At 40.5% G+C, this 18781-nt stretch overlaps 1 protein-coding gene across 1 annotated transcript in view; it reads left to right on the top strand.

Annotated features, from left to right (window-relative positions):
• LOC147702167 (polycystin-1-like) overlaps positions 1 to 18781 on the top strand; it is a 599895-nt gene that overhangs the window by 408930 nt on the left and 172184 nt on the right. Inside the window, exons 29-32 of the mRNA XM_086930810.1 lie at positions 6749 to 6892; positions 14697 to 14907; positions 15249 to 15372; positions 16705 to 16854. Coding sequence (XP_086786936.1) covers positions 6749 to 6892; positions 14697 to 14907; positions 15249 to 15372; positions 16705 to 16854 — 629 coding nt within the window. The remainder of the gene's footprint in view (positions 1 to 6748; positions 6893 to 14696; positions 14908 to 15248; positions 15373 to 16704; positions 16855 to 18781) is intronic.

The raw sequence follows: 18781 nt of genomic DNA, 5'->3' as shown, positions 1-18781 counted from the left end.
GCAAAAGCTAGAACGCTCACTTCAAAACGCCACTATGCTCAAAACCGGAAGTGTGAAAAAAGAGTAGAGCGAGAAAGAAAGTAAAGAAGGACAGAGTGAAGACATCATGAAAACGTTAATTTTGTTTTGACACAACTATAATTATTAACAAAAAAGCGTGTTTATGGCACGACAATCGCAAGTGCCTAAACGTGACATAGTAGGTTCTAATTATTATTCTCTGCTTAATTACGTCGTATCACAGTTCTGCACTCATAAGTAAAAGGCGAGCAAGAAAGTACTATACATTTGCAGCTCACATCATATATGGGGCACTATGTAGCGTAGAATTCAACAACAAGTAGAATCTTAAATAGATCCAAAGGGAGAGAAGAGGACTAATTACTTTAAAAGGAAGGGACTTGAAGAGAATAGGAAAAAAGAGGGTGAGCAAAAAGGGGGTCAAAGTTATTGACCTTGATCTGACCAGGGGATCAGTAATAGTGTGTAAAGGGACCTGCTAAGTGGTGGTCCCAAAATATAGAGAAACTATACGCAGGGTTGGTCGTTCTCCAAAAGAAGGGCAGTCTATTTCCCTAAGAAATAATGTAACTCATGATCCGAGTTCTGACCGTGTTCCAGTGTATGAAGATGCATGATCCATGTTGCTTCCAGTTGTCTGAGTCTGAGTTCTCGGTTGCCCCTTCCCCCTGATGTTGGGTTGAGCAATGTCAATACCGAAAAAGGAAAAACTTATGTGGGGGCTTTGAGAAGGACAAGAGGATATGTGTAAAGCCATTGGGTATTTGGCATCTTGATGGTGGATGGCTATGGCATGTTCGCTGATTTGTTCCTTAACAGGTCTGATGGTACTGCCCACGTATTGACTATCACACGTACATTGCAGGACGTACACCACAAATTTGGTGTTACAATTAATGTTCACATTGATTTCATGTTGCCTGGTATTGTATCCTTTGAATTTCTTTATTCCATTTTTCGCCCATTTACACACTCCGCAATCTCCACATTTGTGGAAGCCCTTAGAGTGGTTGGTGAGCCAAGTAGAGGAGCTGGAAGTGTGGGGCACAGTGGGACTTAGTCTATTCCTTAAGGTTCTGCCTCGTCTGTAGGTGATCATGGGTCTGGCGGAAATGTTGGCACTGAGTAGTTTGTCCGCACGTACTATGTGCCAGTGTTTGTTCAAACTTTTCATAATGATAGGGCTCATCTCATTGCAATCAATGATTAACCTGGTCTGTGAGTCGCATGTGATCCTCGGGCTCTTGGGTTTCAGAGTATCTGTTCTAGTTTGTTTCTTGATTCTGTTGATAGCTTTATTGATAATTTTCGGTTTGTATCCACATTTGAAGAATCTCTCCCCATGTCAGAAATACATTCGAGAAAATCTTTATCATTGCTGCAGTTACGGCGTGCTCTAATGAATTTGCCCTAAGGGATAGAGTCCAGTTGGTGTGTGGGATGTGCTCTGTCTGCACGGAGAATGGCATTGCAGGGCGTTTCCTTATGTTATAGTTTGCTATGGAGAGTATTGTTACTGACATAGAGTTCTAAGTCAAGGAAAGTGATCCTGGATGTGTTCTGGGCACACTTAAACCTCATTTCCATGTCGTTAGAGTTCAAGTGACTACAGAATTTGTTCAGTCCATCCTGTGTGCCTGACCAAAGGAGCAGGCAATCATCTATATATCGCCCCCAGTACACTATTGAGTCAGTCCAGGGCATTCCTTCTTTGCCCCAAATCATGTGTTTTCCAGTGACCCCATGTATAAGTTGGCGAACGAAGGAGAAAACTTCGAGCCCATGGCCACCTCTTTTATCTGTCGGTACCATTTCTTGTTGTACATAAAGCCGTTGTTTTTTGTAAAATGATGTTCGTCATGGCTATGAGCATGTTCGTATGTTGCCATTGAGAGGCAGGTCTGGGTTCCAAGAATTTAGTAACCGCCTCCAGGCCCATGTCTGGTTTAATTGAGGTACATAGAGCTACCACGTAAAGAGTGGCCAGGATCATGTCAGGTTGCCATTGCACATCACTAAGGATACTCAGAATATGCTTGGAGTCTTGTATGTACAAGGGGAGATTCCTGACCATGGGGTTGAGGAAGAGGTCAACATATTCTGAAAGTTTTTCAGTAGGTTGTTAAAATTGATGAATGTATCTTGAGAGGTAAGCAAATCTAATAGTCGTAGGTATTCTTAAGTAGGTTTATTAGTTATAAGTTAGGAAGTAAGGAAGGCCCCACCGGGAGCAGAATCCAGCTGCTCAGCCACACTCACTCAAACTGACCACACATTCAAACCATACTTACACGAACATTCTAATGACATCACAAACACATTCTGAGCAGCAGGGAAGGAGAAGACCAGAATATAACATAGGTCCCCCTATTCCTGAGACAATCGGCCTACCTGGAGGAAAAATCTCCTGTTTATGTATCTTAGGCAGTGTGTATAACCATGGTGCGAAAGGTTTGTCCACCCTCAGGTAAAGTGCTTCGTCATCATCTAGGAGGCCTGTGGTATGCCATTCCCTTAGATGTGAGTTGATAAGACTCGTCAGGTTCCCTGTAAGATATACTGCCTTGAGATCGGCAGGAGTGATCGGAGTGAACGTTTGCTGTGCTTAATCTTCTGACAGATTGCTGCTTATTTTTTCAACATGGGGATTGGTGTTTAAAAACTCCTCTCACTTTGCAGTCAGAGAAAGAAAAGTAAAGGGAATTATACAACAATCCTGCTAGGGTACAGATATTATGAATGGAAAAGCTGGAGGATGTCATTTTTTCTAACACATAACAAATGTAAATACATGTAATCTAACTGTACACATTCAGCGGTTAGGAAAGCAAAAATTAAGCGTTTTTGGGAAATTCTGAAGTGTGATGAAACAAAGATTCTAAGCGTATGAAAACAAATCAGACACCTTGCTTGGTGATTCACAAATGACATGTAGTCACTGAAACCCAATTTCCACACATTCTCATTTTATCAGTAAAACTGTATGTCTGAGCAAATGTATTTGTCATATCAATAGAAAATGGGTGGTCTGTAAATGACAGTGCTTTACCACACAATGCTTTAATTACATTGAAAATGTGCCTGCCCCATGTCCATGAAAGCCAAGTGGGTTGCAAACGTCTATTGACCTAAAAAGTGGGTTGTGGTTCCAAAACATTTGGGAAGCACTGGTGTGTGGTATAATACACTAACCATTGAGTAAAAAGTTACATTCTCCTGAGTTTGTACCCTGCAATAGATTTAAATTATGCTCACATGCCTCCATCTAAATCGTAAACCATTTGTAATTATTTGTTCAAGCAGTGAGCTTGCATGGCTCTTTTGGGACTGTACAAAGCAGGCACAGGGACCAATTCCAAGTTGAACTGTATGCTACGTCTAAAGATATCTGACTATCTCTCTGGAATGTTCAATATCAGGTTTAGAAGTCTATGTGATTGAACTTCTTTTTTGTCTATCAAAAAAATTAAGTCACCCCATATTTGAGCTTATTCTTAACTTTATATAATCCCAAGCTATGAGTCTGCCATTGATCAACCAATCCCAAACTCTGCCTAACCAATTGCTTTCCTGTGATTTAACACATTTCGGGAGAGTTCACTGTGAGTAGTGGATAGAGATGATTCAGCATGTATATTGGGACATGTTAAATAGTGGTAAAGCTGTTTTTGTCTTGTTTTATAAATTGTTGATAAACAATATCATACCAGTTTGGGATAACACATTTTCTGGTTCTTTGGCCAGAAGATAATAAAGGAGTTCCCACCTGATTGAACTGAAAAATAAATTATCAAAGACTGTGCTTTTCAGCAAATTATTTAAACGGTTATAAGCCGAGAGGTATGCTGCCTGATAATATCTCCTGAAATCCAAGAGGACCGGTCCCCCTTCTTTTATTGGAGCTGTCATTTCTTCAGACATGATTTGAGGTACCCTTTTTTCTTCAAAGAAAGCTAGTAATCAGACTTTCAATTTTGTAGCAAAACATTTGTACAGCATACATGGAAGTGCAGGAAAACGAAAGAGCAATAAAGGAAGAATGTTACTTATAATAATCACAACTATTCTATTATTGATAATAGAAGATAATTCAATCTTTCTAATAAATGTTGTACCTTGTGAAAAAGTAGCAGATCATAGTTTAATTTATAAAGATCTTCCAAGTCTTCCGACGTTCAAATATCAAGATTTTGTAGTCATTTATTCATAACTTAACGCAATGTAATCTGGGAGCAATTGGGATGAGGTGTTAAAAAGTAACCAATGACCTGAAACACAGATTCGGTTCAAGATTGGTTAGTGTCTATGTAGAAACCATATAATCTGTGTCAAGTTTTAACTTTGGTGACCCAGAGACTACTGGTTCAATAATTTGTGTAGCTCTTATTGCTATTGCTCAATATATGTTGCAAAAAATATAATTGACAAGGGGCACCTCTGACTGCTGCTGTTTGATATTAATCTCTTGGTTGCTCTTCCATTCACTAATATAGACATGATACATCTTTATATACCAAAGCTAGCTTCCTAATTAATTGGTGTAAAAAGCCCATCGCTCAAGTACTTTAAACAAAAATCTCAAGTGAACAAGATTGAACGCCTTTTCTGCATTAAATAGAATAATGGCAGCTTCGGTATTGAAAGATACAAAATAACCTGTTGCTACTACCAAAAAAATGGGGTTGGGCACAGAAATGGTGTCCCTGGATGAACTTATTTCCATCTTTGTGTATCAGTTATACCTCTACGAATGCCGATCAATTTAGAGAATATTTTTACAGGGTTATAGGACGACATGAATTAAGATGTAATGGATCTCCTTTTTTAGGAAGCTTACTATAATTCCTGTGTTAAAGTATGATGGGCAATTTCCTTGAATGATGACATAATTAAATATTAATGGGTCTTTAATACCTCCAGAAATGCTTAGTACCATTCTGATGGATATCCATCTTCAGCGGAACCTTTCCCTTTTGGAAAGTTTTTAATTATGTATCCAATCTCATCTTGTTGAAATGGGTGTATTAGTTTGGATGGCTGTGGAGATGATAAAGAAGGGATTTTCAAATGACTTAGAACTGTGAGATTTCTGTGTCCAAAATGGCCACCTGTTCTCAAAAGATATTCTGTAAGAACTCCCAAAATCTATTCTCTTTGTGAGTTGGTTCTGTAATAATGGAGTTATTCATGGGGTCTAATATTTTAGTTTGTGTGTTAGTTACGGAATGTGTCTTAGTGTGCCAAGCTAATAGCTTACCTAAACATTCCACTTCCTTATGAACATGCTGTCTTACTGACTGAGATTAGAATGATCTCAATTTGTCCTTTTGCCAATTCCAATGTACGATGATTTAGCCTATTATCTTTTAATTCAAATTAAATTCTGTTTGATTAAGTCTGTTCTGTAATTCCAGCAATTCCTCATTATGAATTTGCTTTGATTACGCAGAGAAAGCTATTATCTCACTTCTAAGCATGGCTTTGTAAGCTTCCCAAATGTTTCGCCACGATGCAGTTGTATATTTTACTCAAAAAGTATTTTTGTTCTGTCTTTTATTAAACAACGCATTTGTAATTAATGATCTTTCTAGTTTTCAACTAAAAGTGGGTTTGGGCCTTGGCATCAAGAATACCCATAGATAAAGAGACACATGATCTGAGAAACAAATGCGGATACATTTAGTTGAGATTTTTACAAAACTTTTAGGAATTTAAAATAATACCTATACGAGAGGCTGTCTGAAATCTCCCTAAAAACATAAAGCACTTCAGCGTGCTGTGTGAGGCCCGCCATGGGTCTATGACTCCCAGCTCTGTTTAAAAGTGTAAAGAGCTCTGGCTAATATAAGCTTTCACTACATGATTTACTTTGGAGAAATGTAATGTTGTGAATTGATAAAAGCTGAATCACCCGATAATCAATAGTTTCAGAAATTCTGTCAGCTAGTTCGTAAACAGATCTCAGTTCATTGTTAAGAGGACCATAATGTAAGATTAATGTCAAAGCTTGTGATTCAGCTCAATCCCCATCTACCAACATCATCTTCCACAGTTTTAGAGTGACTCTAGCGAGCTTAAAATTGCTTCACATTGCTACTGCTCTGTGTAATGCAGAGATCAAAGTAACAGCTAATGGGAAAAAGGGAACAATAACTGATTATCTTGTCAAATTATTGCAACACAGATTTGAACTTGATCTTGAAACAAGCTTTTTTCAGATGCCCCCTTCTGCTTCACACACCCAGTACCCCTCCCACCCCCAATCCTCCCTTTAGTTAATTGCTGCCTTTTCCCACAGCAATACCCTCCCTTCCTGAAAATGGTCCGAAGGCAGACTTTCTTGGTGCGATGTGCATAACGGACGTCTGTGTTAGGGAGATACAAACGATAGTCTGTGGAGTTACAAGAGTGGCACATGATGATGTCAAGTTTGAAATATTTGTTTATGATGGTCTGTGGGAGTAGGAGAGATGTAGAAATACATGGATAAATAAAAAATCTGTAAATGGAGTTGCAGCAAAGTGTTCTTATGCTCTTGGGCCATGATCATGCAATATAATACTGCAAATGTGAATCAGATTTCTTTTAGCTCATCTAATATGCATGGGTAATCTACTGTTGCTATGCTCTAAGCTGAAAGCCTAATAGGAAACAGAGAGAAACCGCTAATAGTTTATTTTCCTGATGTTGTGGCATATATTCTACACTCTCCTTTGTCCCTTTCCAGGGCTGGACCCTTCCTGGTATCTGCAGCATGTCATTGTTTGGGACAGACAGACTGACGTCATGTACTACTTCCTTGTAGAGGACTGGCTCTCTGTGGAAAATGAAAAGAATGAAGGAATGGTGGAGAAAGAGGTCCTCGCTGCCTGTAAGTTTTATTGAAAATAATTTTCATAGCCTTGTCAGATACCCCATGTGCTACATTCAATAAAGGTGCAACCTATTCCACTCCTGTGAAAAGAAGATTAGCACTCCTGAGATGATAGCCTAAAACTAGAGATTGGTCCCAGCCTTTGAGGATAGGATACAGAGGTGGTGTGTCCTTAAGAAAATCTCTTGACCAAGGTCAACGAAGAAATGAACCAATTAATGTCCATGGTAGCTACAGAAAATGTGAAGTGTGCGTTTCGAAGTGTAACAGATCCAGCATACTAGAAATTTCATATAAAGAGAATACCTGCTGTATATTGGGCATGAAAGCATAGGGGGTGTACTTAAAAAACATAAATAGTAGATAATAAATCTGGCTTAAAGATGAATTATGTACTGCGGTGTGGCTTTAAAAGTACTAATTCAAATCATAGGTTCATGGAAGAATCCTCCTTTTTAGGTCTTGCTGAGCCAGCGCATGCGCTGCTCCAAGATATTTAGTATCAGGGTTTTTAAAGTGCTGCCTGGTGGCATAGTGCTTGCGTTCACATGAGCGTGCACGCGCGCAGCCACTATCTGCCTCCCTTCCAGCGCGAACACTTTTTCATGCTGCTGAGTGAACGCGCATCACTAGCGTGTTTTTTTTAAGCGCGTGCATCACTAGCGTGTTTTTTAAAAAATGTTTTACATTACTAAAGCTTCCCATGTCGTAAGCAACATTTAGTTAAACAAAACGGTAGTCCATCCTGAAGACTGGAAACAAGGTTCCAGAATGGACGTGTCATGTGGTTTTGCACCAGGTTTCAAACAGACCATTCTTGTAAACTGGATTACACACATCATGGGTAGCCGTCGTTTCATTCTTTTCTCAAAGACAAGGTTGTTTATAAATGGTGCGTTTTTACAATTGTATTTTCCTCTGCTAGGCTTAATTAAGGTTGGAAAGTATGTAAACTTTGTGAAATTGCTTGCAAAATTATTTTCTAGGTAAAATATTTTTTTAAAGACATTTTATCCACTGAAACTGTGAAAGTGTTTTTTGCTGCGATTGTTTTCAGGGACAAACTAGTTTTGCAGGACTTTTATCACAGGTGCAGCGACATTTGCAAAGTTGTCAACAATACAAACTTTGCAAAGATAAAACTTTGCATTTAGCCCCTTTATTTATTCCTGAGCATTTTGTCTGGTGGCTTTCTTTTATTGGAGATAGTGATAGTTCAGAAAGGTGGTGTAAATGACAATTGGTAACCGTTCTTAACGATACGTGGATTGGATCACTCGGAGTCTGTAGCTGCAGGACAGTATCTTACACAAATGAAGTCATTTAGTAATTCTGAAGTACTTACCACTGCTGCCACAGTCTGCGCAAGAGATGAGTTCTTCTGTTTTTTTCTCGCGATTTAATTCTTTCGTCCCAATACAGAAACTACAAATTGGAATGGGATCAGTTTGCGGTTGTGGGCAAAAAAAGAAGTAGCTAAGTAAAAGTTGTGTCCACTAAAATGTCTTGTTCATATAAGTCATCTGAACTTCTACACATTTTTGCTTTGTGACGAAAGCGGGCCACCACCATAGGCCCTTGATCTAATCAATAACGATTCATTTTCGAGAATTCATGTTTATGCCCTAGTACAGACAGTGTACAGAAGCAGTGTACTCCTGGAGGACGCACGTGCCTCACACACATACACACTGTAAACCCACTTGTGTGCACGAGTGGTCCCTCGAGTTAGTTAAAAGGCTGCTGTTTTATTTTAAATTAAGCTCTGCATTCCTGCTTTGCCTCACAGTAATCCATTGTCGCCACCTATATAACTAAGCCAAACATGCACGTCATCAGTCCTGTGTTACCTAAACCAGCATGCTATACAGTTAAGTATAAAGTAAGAGACTGCTTAAAGGCCAAGATTACTTGTCCCAAACTGCTACCACTGGTGCTGGTTTCAGGAGCACATCACAAGTCCACACAGATCTAGGCTATAAAAGGAAAGAGAAGCCATGCTGCAATACATTGTGAAAGTTATGGCTAGCTTGAAGGTTTTACATTATGCACACACCTTCATGCGGGATGGTTACAACTCCCTGGTTATTCTGCGAGAAAGAGGCCAATCAGAATGATGCGAAAAACACAATCACCATAGTCGGTTGCATATACATGCTTCGAACATAGGTAGCCAAAAAGGCACCCGGCTTTGATTGAGTTGCTTCATGCGGTTACTTTTTAGATGTGCTGTAACATCCTTTAATTTTGTATTGTCTTATTTGGTTTTCTCGAGGGCCAATGGCAATCAGAGATGTTGGTTGCTAGCCAGTTTAATAATTAAGTAATTGTTGTAACCCTTTTATTCTTTTCTGTGTCTAGGTGGCAGTGACTGACAGGTGACTAACTCACGCAGGTCTTAATATTCATGAACAACAGTGCGACTATGCACTAGCAGACATGCTCCGTGCTTGAGGCACGCTCATTACTTTGTTCCCATCATCCTAGGTGGCTTTTTTTGGGCAGTAGACATGTAATCACTTCAGCCCAGTTGCATGTATTCCATGCTCTATTTGCTGCAGATTGCAGCTATCATATGTTATGTCCTTCCCGCAAATTAGGTTAACCGCAGGCCATGAAGATAGTGCTCTCCACACCACTGGAGTCAAGCTATCCAGGCTGATGAAGGCTGATAGCCAGAAACCGGTCCTTGGATGCTTGATTCCGGTCTGGGAAAGACATGGCTTGGTAGTTCGGACTGGACTGTTCCCATGATGCACAGGGTCAGAGCTGATTTGCATATAGCCAGTGTCTAACCCAGGGTGGTGTGGAGTGCAAAAAAACGATGGAATTAGGCCCAGATCCTTGTACTGGGGTGAATGTATGACATTGTTCTACATTCTGTCCATCAACTGTGTTTTTTGCAATTTTCACCCTGAGTGTGCTGGGTATACTCAGACGTGAGTCCCAGGCTCTCCACACCACTGAAGTCAAGCTATCCAGGCTGATGAAGGCTGATAGCCAGAAACCGGTCCTTGGATGCTTGATTCCGGTCTGGGAAAGACATGGCTTGGTAGTTCGGACTGGACTGTTCCCATGAGGCACAGGGTCAGAGCTGATTTGCATATAGCCAGTGTCTAACCCAGGGTGGTGTGGAGTGCAAAAAAATGATGGATTTAGGCCCAGATCCTTGTACTGGGGAGAATGTATGACATTGTTCTACATTCTGTCCATCAACTGTGTTTTTTGCAATTTTCACCCCGAGTGTGCTGGGTATACTCAGACGTGAGTCCCAGGCTCTCCACACCACTGGAGTCAAGCTATCCAGGCTGATGAAAGCTGATAGCCAGAAACCGGTCCTTGGATGCTTGATTCCGGTCTGGGAAAGACATGGCTTGGTAGTTCGGACTGGACTGTTCCCATGAGGCACAGGGTCAGAGCTGATTTGCATATAGCCAGTGTCTAACCCAGGGTGGTGTGAAGTGCAAAAAAACGATGGATTTAGGCCCAGATCCTTGTACTGGGGTGAATGTATGACATTGTTCTACATTCTGTCCATCAACTGTGTTTTTTGCAATTTTCACCCGAGTGTGCTGGGTATACTCAGACGTGAGTCCCAGGCTCTCCACACCACTGGAGTCAAGCTATCCAGGCTGATGAAGGCTGATAGCCAGAAACCGGTCCTTGGATGCTTGATTCCGGTCTGGGAAAGACATGGCTTGGTAGTTCGGACTGGACTGTTCCCATGAGGCACAGGGTCAGAGCTGATTTGCATATAGCCAGTGTCTAACCCAGGGTGGTGTGGAGTGCAAAAGAACAATGGATTTAGGCCCATATCCTTGTCCTGGGGTGAATGTATGACATTGTTCTACATTCTGTCCATCAACTGTGTTTTTTGCAATTTTCACCCGAGTGTGCTGGGTATACTCAGACGTGAGTCCCAGGCTCTCCACACCACTGGAGTCAAGCTATCCAGGCTGATGAAGGCTGATAGCCAGAAACCGGTCCTTGGATGCTTGATTCCGGTCTGGGAAAGACATGGCTTGGTAGTTCGGACTGGACTGTTCCCATGAGGCACAGGGTCGGAGCTGATTTGCATATAGCCAGTGTCTAACCCAGGGTGGTGTGGAGTGCAAAAAAACGATGGATTTAGGCCCAGATTCTTGTACTGGGGTGAATGTATTACATTGTTCTACATTCTGTCCATCAACTGTGTTTTTTTGCAATTTTCACCTCGAGTGTGCTGGGTATACTCAGACGTGAGTCCCAGGCTCTCCACGCCACTGGAGTCAAGCTATCCAGGCTTGAAGGCTGATAGCCAGAAACCGGTCCTTGGATGCTTGATTCCGGTCTGGGAAAGACATGGCTTGGTAGTTCGGACTGGACTGTTTCCATGAGGCACAGGGTCAGAGCTGATTTGCATATAGCCAGTGTCTAACCCAGGGTGGTGTGGAGTGCAAAAAAACGAAGGATTTAGGCCCAGATCCTTCTACTGGGGTGAATGTCTGACATTGTTCTACATTCTGTCCATCAACTGTGTTTTTTGCAATTTTCACGCTTAGTGAAGGGAAGCATGGGGAATCTATCCTGGTAGCACTGTGGTTAATTTTCTGTCTTTCAGAATTCGATGATCATGACCAGCTGTAGGCAGATTCCCTAGGGGCATATTTACAAGGGCTTTATCTAAAACTATCGCCCTATTTACAAGAGGGTGCTAACATGCATAATCACGTTAGAACCCTTTTTCCCAACGCCTCCCTTTGCAAGTGGGCATCCCTGGGTGCACCCCAGATGGACAACCTTGCAAATATCGCTGATGTTCACATCGTGATATTTACAAGGCTGCCCCAGCATTTTAGGACACGTTAGTTTTTGGAGAAAACAGCGGTTTTCTCCAAAAACTAACATCTGCTAAAATGCAGACTTACCTACCCCTAACTTTGGGGTGGATTATGCTGATACGACCCTGTGGGTCGTATCAGCAAAGTTATCACCGTTTTGCAGGGAACATCGCTGGAAAACCAGTGATGTTCCCTGCAAAACGCTGATACCTCGCTATCTCTGGAATTTTTATCGCCCTGGAGAAACGCATTGTTAATAACGCGCTACCAGAGCGATAAATTCCAGATATAGCCTGCGATAACAAAATTATCGCTAAGCATGGCCAGCGATAATTGTCGTTGGCCGTTGATAATATGCTCCTTTGTTCTTCAATCTTCTGTAAGAGGATGCAAAATGGAATGTAGGAAGGATACCTTGGAGCACAAGAATTCCTCGTTCCGGGCAGCGAGGAATGCACAGAACTGGGGGATTCTTGAAGCTGAAATTATTTTGATTCCTACTGCTCCTATATCATAGCAGTGAGTAACAGGGTTTAGAATCTGGTATTCATGATGTGCATACCATCCATAACAGAACCAGTATAGAAAAGGTTTGTTAGGTCTCTCTTTACCATCCCCAATTGTAACCCAGTTTCTGCACTGAGATTAAAGCTGGGATGGAGTCATGTGGAACCAGGGCAACAGTAACAGGCATGGAAAATCCAAGCTAAAACAGTGCAAGAGCAGAGCTAGAGAAATGAACATTGGAAACTAAGTGTACCTAGTTTACATAGGCAGTTACAGTATTAAAACAATGGGTCACAATTTTAATTCGAAGCTCATATTAAGAAACTAAGAGTACTTCGAGGGTCTCCTTAACCATATGACTGCTAAGCTGATTCCTATCCTGTGCTGGAAATTGTTATATCCCATGGGTCATGACGAGCTCAGCTCGTCATGAGCACACGACCAGTGTACTGCATGACGAGCTGAGCTCGTCATGAGCAGCGAAGGAGAATACATTAATGATATTATCTAATCTTGAAACATATACTCTGTTTGAATCTCTATTTTAAAGAAGAAAATAAATAGACATATTTGTCACGCAAGAAATCTTATAGCGGGCACATATGTGCATGCATTATTGTGTTGAATAGAAATGGAGTTGTACTTACTATCAGAAGTTATGGTGAATTGCAAACACCAGCAATATGAGGGGAAGACTCTTGAAGCCATTGTCTGAACTATAGTGTGAGGCCTTTTATTCGGGTCCCAAGGTAATAACAAGTTACTGTGCTTCAATTGTGACATTTAATATCATTTACAACCGGTTTCGGGGGAGCACAATGCTATTGCACTCCAACTGAATGCTCAATTACTCCCCTTTACCATGTGACTGTCCTCGGATAGTAAGGTCAGATGGGCAAGGCTTAATCGAGACTTACTCAAGATGTGTGCTTAGACAAAACAAACAATTGGTAATAATTTCTCCTTCAGAGCAATGCTTAATTTTTAAGTAAAACATTCTCTACTCCAAACACAGGTAGCCAGAGAAAATCAGAAAGGTGAAACACCTTCTGCACCACTTCTTGGCTCCTAAGTGCTAGGCACCGTCGTTTTACTTAACATTGAGCCCTATAGTCAATGTTGTCCAAAGGGGCGCTTCTAAGTCGTTCCCAAGGAACTTCACCTTAGGCACTCCCTGGACCACAACTAAAGTTAGTTCGCTAAAAGTATCTCACAAAGGTATTTCAAACGAACTGCAAGTACCAAACTACCTGTTCGATAATTTTGATTTGCTGTGATTTGGTTTGGGCCGTTTAACTCTGTATTGTGCACCTGAGTACAAGGGAAGGGAAGGATGGCTGCACAAGACATGCTGAGAATTTTCTTTGTAATATATTGTATCACAGACAGCAAAAATAGTTTTTTTCTAATCAATGAGAACATGCATTTCAATTATTCTTCAACCTAAAAGATAGTTTGATTTGTGCCTCCTAAAAATATTGACATTGTGAAATGCATAAGTCACGAATACTGAAAACTGTTGACCTTTATGTCGTCAAAAGAAATGTAAATATTGTTCTCCAGCATACCTTTTAAGTAAATGAATGGAGAAACATGATTGTAAACTTAAAACAATATTACTTGTAGATCTGATGCTGAAAAAGGTGGTGAAATGGTACAGAAGGTTCATCTGATACTAATGAGGTTAAAGTTGTATGGATTCTGGATATGATGATTAAGTTGGTAGAAGTTATATGGGTCCTGGATCTGGGAAAGAGGATGTTGTCAGCAGTTATATCAACTATGCATTTGATGCTGGTGAGGTTGGAGAAAGTGATATGAATGCAGAGTATATTGTGATGAAGCTGATGGGTGTGTTTCAGGTCTGACGATGTTGAGGGTGGTGGCAGTGATATCAATGATAGATTTGATTATGGTGAAATGGGTATTAATGGAATCAGTGGTTGATGCATGTCTGGATATATTCACAACTATAATGTCAATGGAGGATCAGTTGATGGTTTTGTTGTGGGCCTTGATACTGATAGTGTGTTTGATGCTGGGGAAGTGGGAGCAAGAAGACTGTTCCTTGACATGATGATTTTAAGTTTGCTGGCAGAGATGTCAGTGGTAGAACTCATTATAATCAGTGAAATGAGTTGCATTAATATTTTTTATAGTTGATCTGACTGTGAAGAGATTTATGGCAGTCATTTTAAAAGTGGATTAGATGGTGGTAAGCTTGAAGGCTGGATATTTACGAGGATTCTGATGGTGACATAGTTGTTAGCATTTGATTTCAGTGGTGACCTTGATAGCGGTGAGATAAGTTCCAGTGATTTCCATATTGGATCTGAATCTTGTAAAGGCAGTGATTGTAATTCTGATGCTGGACATGATAATGGTAAAGTTAGTGCCAGTTATGTCGACCTCAATTCTTTTTTTGTTGTCCGATGGATACCACTAACAAAGAATGTTTACTTTGTCGATTGCAGGTCCTCACGAGCTGCGTACATTTTCTCGCATTTTCCCAGCTCAACTGCGCCTTGGCTTCTCTGATTGGCATCTCTGGTTGTCTGCTTGGGGTCGACCCCCTCACAGCCGCTTCACCCATGTGCAGAGAATCACATGCTGCATGTGCACAGTTTACTTATTCATGGCTTCATGTGTTCTATGGTATGGATCTGTAGGTGTTGTGGGGAAGAGGTAAGTGTTGCATATATTTCAATTAGACTATTAGACAAGAGCATTGTTTAAGGCAGTAACAGAGTAATTAATGAATAGAAGGTGGGGAAAATGATGGTGAGGTGAGAGACCCTGGCAGGTTCTGTGGGAAATGTTTCAAAACAAGGTATCCAAGATTGAAAAAGTAGCTTAAATGAGGATTCAAGAGAACTAGGACCATATCTATTAAATTTTCAAAAAGTATCTTCCTAAAATATTGTGGGGTAGAGTGAAATCAAGAGACTGTGGGAGGAAATGTGTACACTATAAGCAGTGATTCTGGGCTCTAGTAGTAACTCCTTTCTTTTTGGTCTTGCTGGCAGTGTTCCCCTAGGAAATCAGACCCCGGTGACAGTAGAGAGCATTGCTGTGGGGATGGTTGTTGCTGTTGTGGTCTTTCCGGTGCAGTTGCTGTTCACGTACCTCTTCAGGCAGACGCACAGTAAGGTAGAGTACCTGTATGCTTCTTTATTTTGTCCAACCAGATGGCACCTCTGCTCCCACACAAAAGCAGATCCACCTTTTACCCAAATAAGCTTTGGAGTAATATTTACTTCAAACCTCTAAAACTAAGAGCTAGGAACTCACTCAAGTCCATGCTCACAAGACCAGCCACTGTGACAGACTAGCCACAAAGCAACATCAGGGTGATATTGCCCTTAATTTTAGGTTTTACCTATTTTTATAGACAAATACAGACTCAAAAACATTTATTTTCCTGTCTGCATTTATTTTTGCATGTGGTTAAAAACGGAAATTAGGTTGTATTTTCAATGATTCTGAATGCTGTCAGTCATGTATGGCAGTCCAACAGCTGGGCTAAAAGAGGCTAAAAGAGAAATAAAATCAGCAATGAGACTTAAATAGCAGATGATGTTAATAAGGTTGATACTTAATGTGCATGTTTTCCTATATGTATTATTTTATCATCTGTGGTAGTTCATAAAATTGAAACCTGTCAGGCATTCACTTATGAGTGTTCATATATCAGTTAAAAAAAAGTGGAAATATGCTAGTTTCAGCTTAAGCTTTTTCAACAAAACCCAAAATAAATACGGATAAATACATATAAAATTAGTAAAAAATAAATATGGAAAAATATAGTTGGAAATGTCATAAAAATAAATAGTTTATAACCATGAGCCCTACTCATAACCGCAGTAGGGGCTGTTCTAACACACCTGGGACAGATCTATTAATGCTGGTATCAGCAACTAGATCTGCTCCATCACCCCTCTGATCATCAACTGGGGCAACTTCATCACCTCTCAGACCTACCAGGAGACCATATCAAGCACACATCAGAACAAACTCAAACATTAATACATACATAGCACCCCTAGAGCTAATAACTCACTTAGCACCTCACACATAGGATCAATCTGGAACAATGCTAAGAGATGCTCACAAATTGCATTGCTCTCTGCTCAGATATGCTGTATAAATGCACATTATAAAAGTCACAAAATATATTTTCCTGTGGTTTTCCTTAGCATGCAGCGAACAATGACTGTATAGAAAGATTGCTGCAAAGAGACAGTGTCATTATCAAATGTGTTTACCTAATACAAGTAATGTTTCTCCAGAGAACAAGGTTTTTCGAACATTGGCAGAATGTCCATGTCATGATGATTATCAGACTCTAATGAGCGCCACTGGCAGGAAAAACATTATGATAACTGTGCAACTGGCGCAGGCTTGTAGGAGATAGAGGATTGTTGTTACTAGCTCTGTTTGTTTTTTTTACTTCATGCCTCAGAATTGAATCTACTCTTACAGGTTGTGGTTGAGGATCCTGAACCCTGTACACCAGACCCACAGACTGTTGAGATGGATGTGTGCCTGGATATCTCTGAGCTTGGTAGTTCCTCTTTCCTGTCCATCCCGCGGGGTATGGAGTCTATGATGGACATCAGTTCCCTCAGTGGGGTAGGAGATAAACTTTTCAAACATACCCCATACTCGTCAAATATATGTATATTTTCAGTATGTATGCTGTAAGTTCACATGCTTTACAATCCCCTACTAACAAGTGTTGCGTGCAGAAAATTGCAGCTGTTTTTCCCTCATAATGTTTATATTGTTTTTGCACGTTCATTGAATGCTTGTATGCAAACTCTCTAAAACACACAATCCACAGGGACACATGCTCCACCTTAGATATTATTTTTTCACCACCAGGTTCGGAGCTCTTTACCCATGCTCCGTTTAAATACTACTTAAAGAGGACATAGAAGGCCTCAGAGAGAAGAGGAGGTTTGTAGAATTCAGCAACTGAGTAGCCAAATTATTGATGAGTGGTTGCTTGAGAATATTTCTTTTTGACGACTTGTTATACTTCTAGACCGAGTCAAAAGTCGTATGGCCCCATAGGGTAGGGTTCATGGAAAATGCAAATTTAAATACAACATTTAAGTTTTACCAACCCTGTAACACCCACTTACCCTGGAAAAGAGTATCACAAGGTTTGTAACCTTTTCGTGCTAAGAGATAACTCCAAAGATAAAATAGATCCACCAAAGGAGGTTAGAGATACAGACAACCCGTAAAAATAAAGAGTCTCAAGTGTTTGAAGAGGAATGATCTTGCAATGAGGTTTCAGTTCTATTCACTGATTTGATCATGATCGAATGATAAGAATCCAATATGGATATAAAGTTATTGCCTTTGAGGAAAGCAGTCACGACTCCATTACTTTCTGTTGAGAAAGCAAGGGTAAATATCAGACATAGGCCATATCATGGCATATTTCCATAGATCCCCATAAACAGACATCTACTACACTGGGTGAGCATAAAAATGAAATATAACTTCTGAGGGGGCAATTTCAGAAGAGCCAAGGAGCTTTCTTATTAATAAGAAAAGAATAAAAGTAGCATTGGTTCAACCAGCACCGATTATGCAGGCCAAATTATCTTTACTGCCGCTCCAGGTAGACTGTGATCTGGAGGAAGAGGAAGAACTTGAACGGGTACAAAAAGAGTATCAGAAAGACTCACTAGATAATTTGAGCTGGATACCTATCTAATCAAGACATTACCGCCTGATGAGATCTGTTTTGTCATATTGTTATTCAAAGAGTATCCCTTCCTAATGGATTCACGATACAGATAGAGGAGGAGGAGGAGGTAGATTGCATTCTTCAAGAAACTTTAACAAGAACTGTTGAAAATATTATTTAACTAATGCTCAAGACTATGGACCTGACTTAGATCTTTGTGGAATCGGTCCCGGAGTTATTTTTCTGTCAGATTTCCCGCCCTCCTACTAGGAGGTCCACCTACTCTATTCAAATGTTTGTGGGTCGATGAAAGAAAGACCATCGGATTGTCGCCGTCTCCGCCAGATTTGTTTACCCGCGTTGACGGCACCATAGGCGAAAGCGGTTGTCTGAGGAATTACAGCCAGTTTATCAAACGGGCCAATCACGATCTGCCTTTCCGTCAATGCAACTGAGGCATGGAAACCTCCACACTTGAGTTGGCGGATTGGAATGGATGTAATGCAGATACTTAGTTTTTCTCTGTTTTACACTTCCTGTTCCGTCATGGACCCGATCGTACAAGTCCTGCCGCTGTTGCTGATACTTGACTATGATGCAAGTCAACTCTGTCTTCCCCAGAAGGTAAGCTGCTTCTTTTAACTTGTTCCCTTTTGACTTGTCTGTTTACATTTGCTCTGAAATTGTGCATTTTTCTCTCCTGCATGCAATAACATACCAATGTGTAATGTACATGTGTGTAATGGTGACATTCAAGAAATTTAAAGAACAAGCAAAAATGTAATAAATGTTATGACCCACAAAAACAATTAATAAGAGTTGAAATAAGGGACAAGAAACAAAGGCCAAATAAAA

This window comes from Lissotriton vulgaris, chromosome 7 (assembly GCF_964263255.1).
Source record: "Lissotriton vulgaris chromosome 7, aLisVul1.2, whole genome shotgun sequence".
Lineage (NCBI taxonomy): Eukaryota > Metazoa > Chordata > Amphibia > Caudata > Salamandridae > Lissotriton > Lissotriton vulgaris.
The sequence above is the reverse complement of the archived record's forward strand: the minus strand, read 5'-3'. Positions and strand labels throughout refer to the sequence as shown.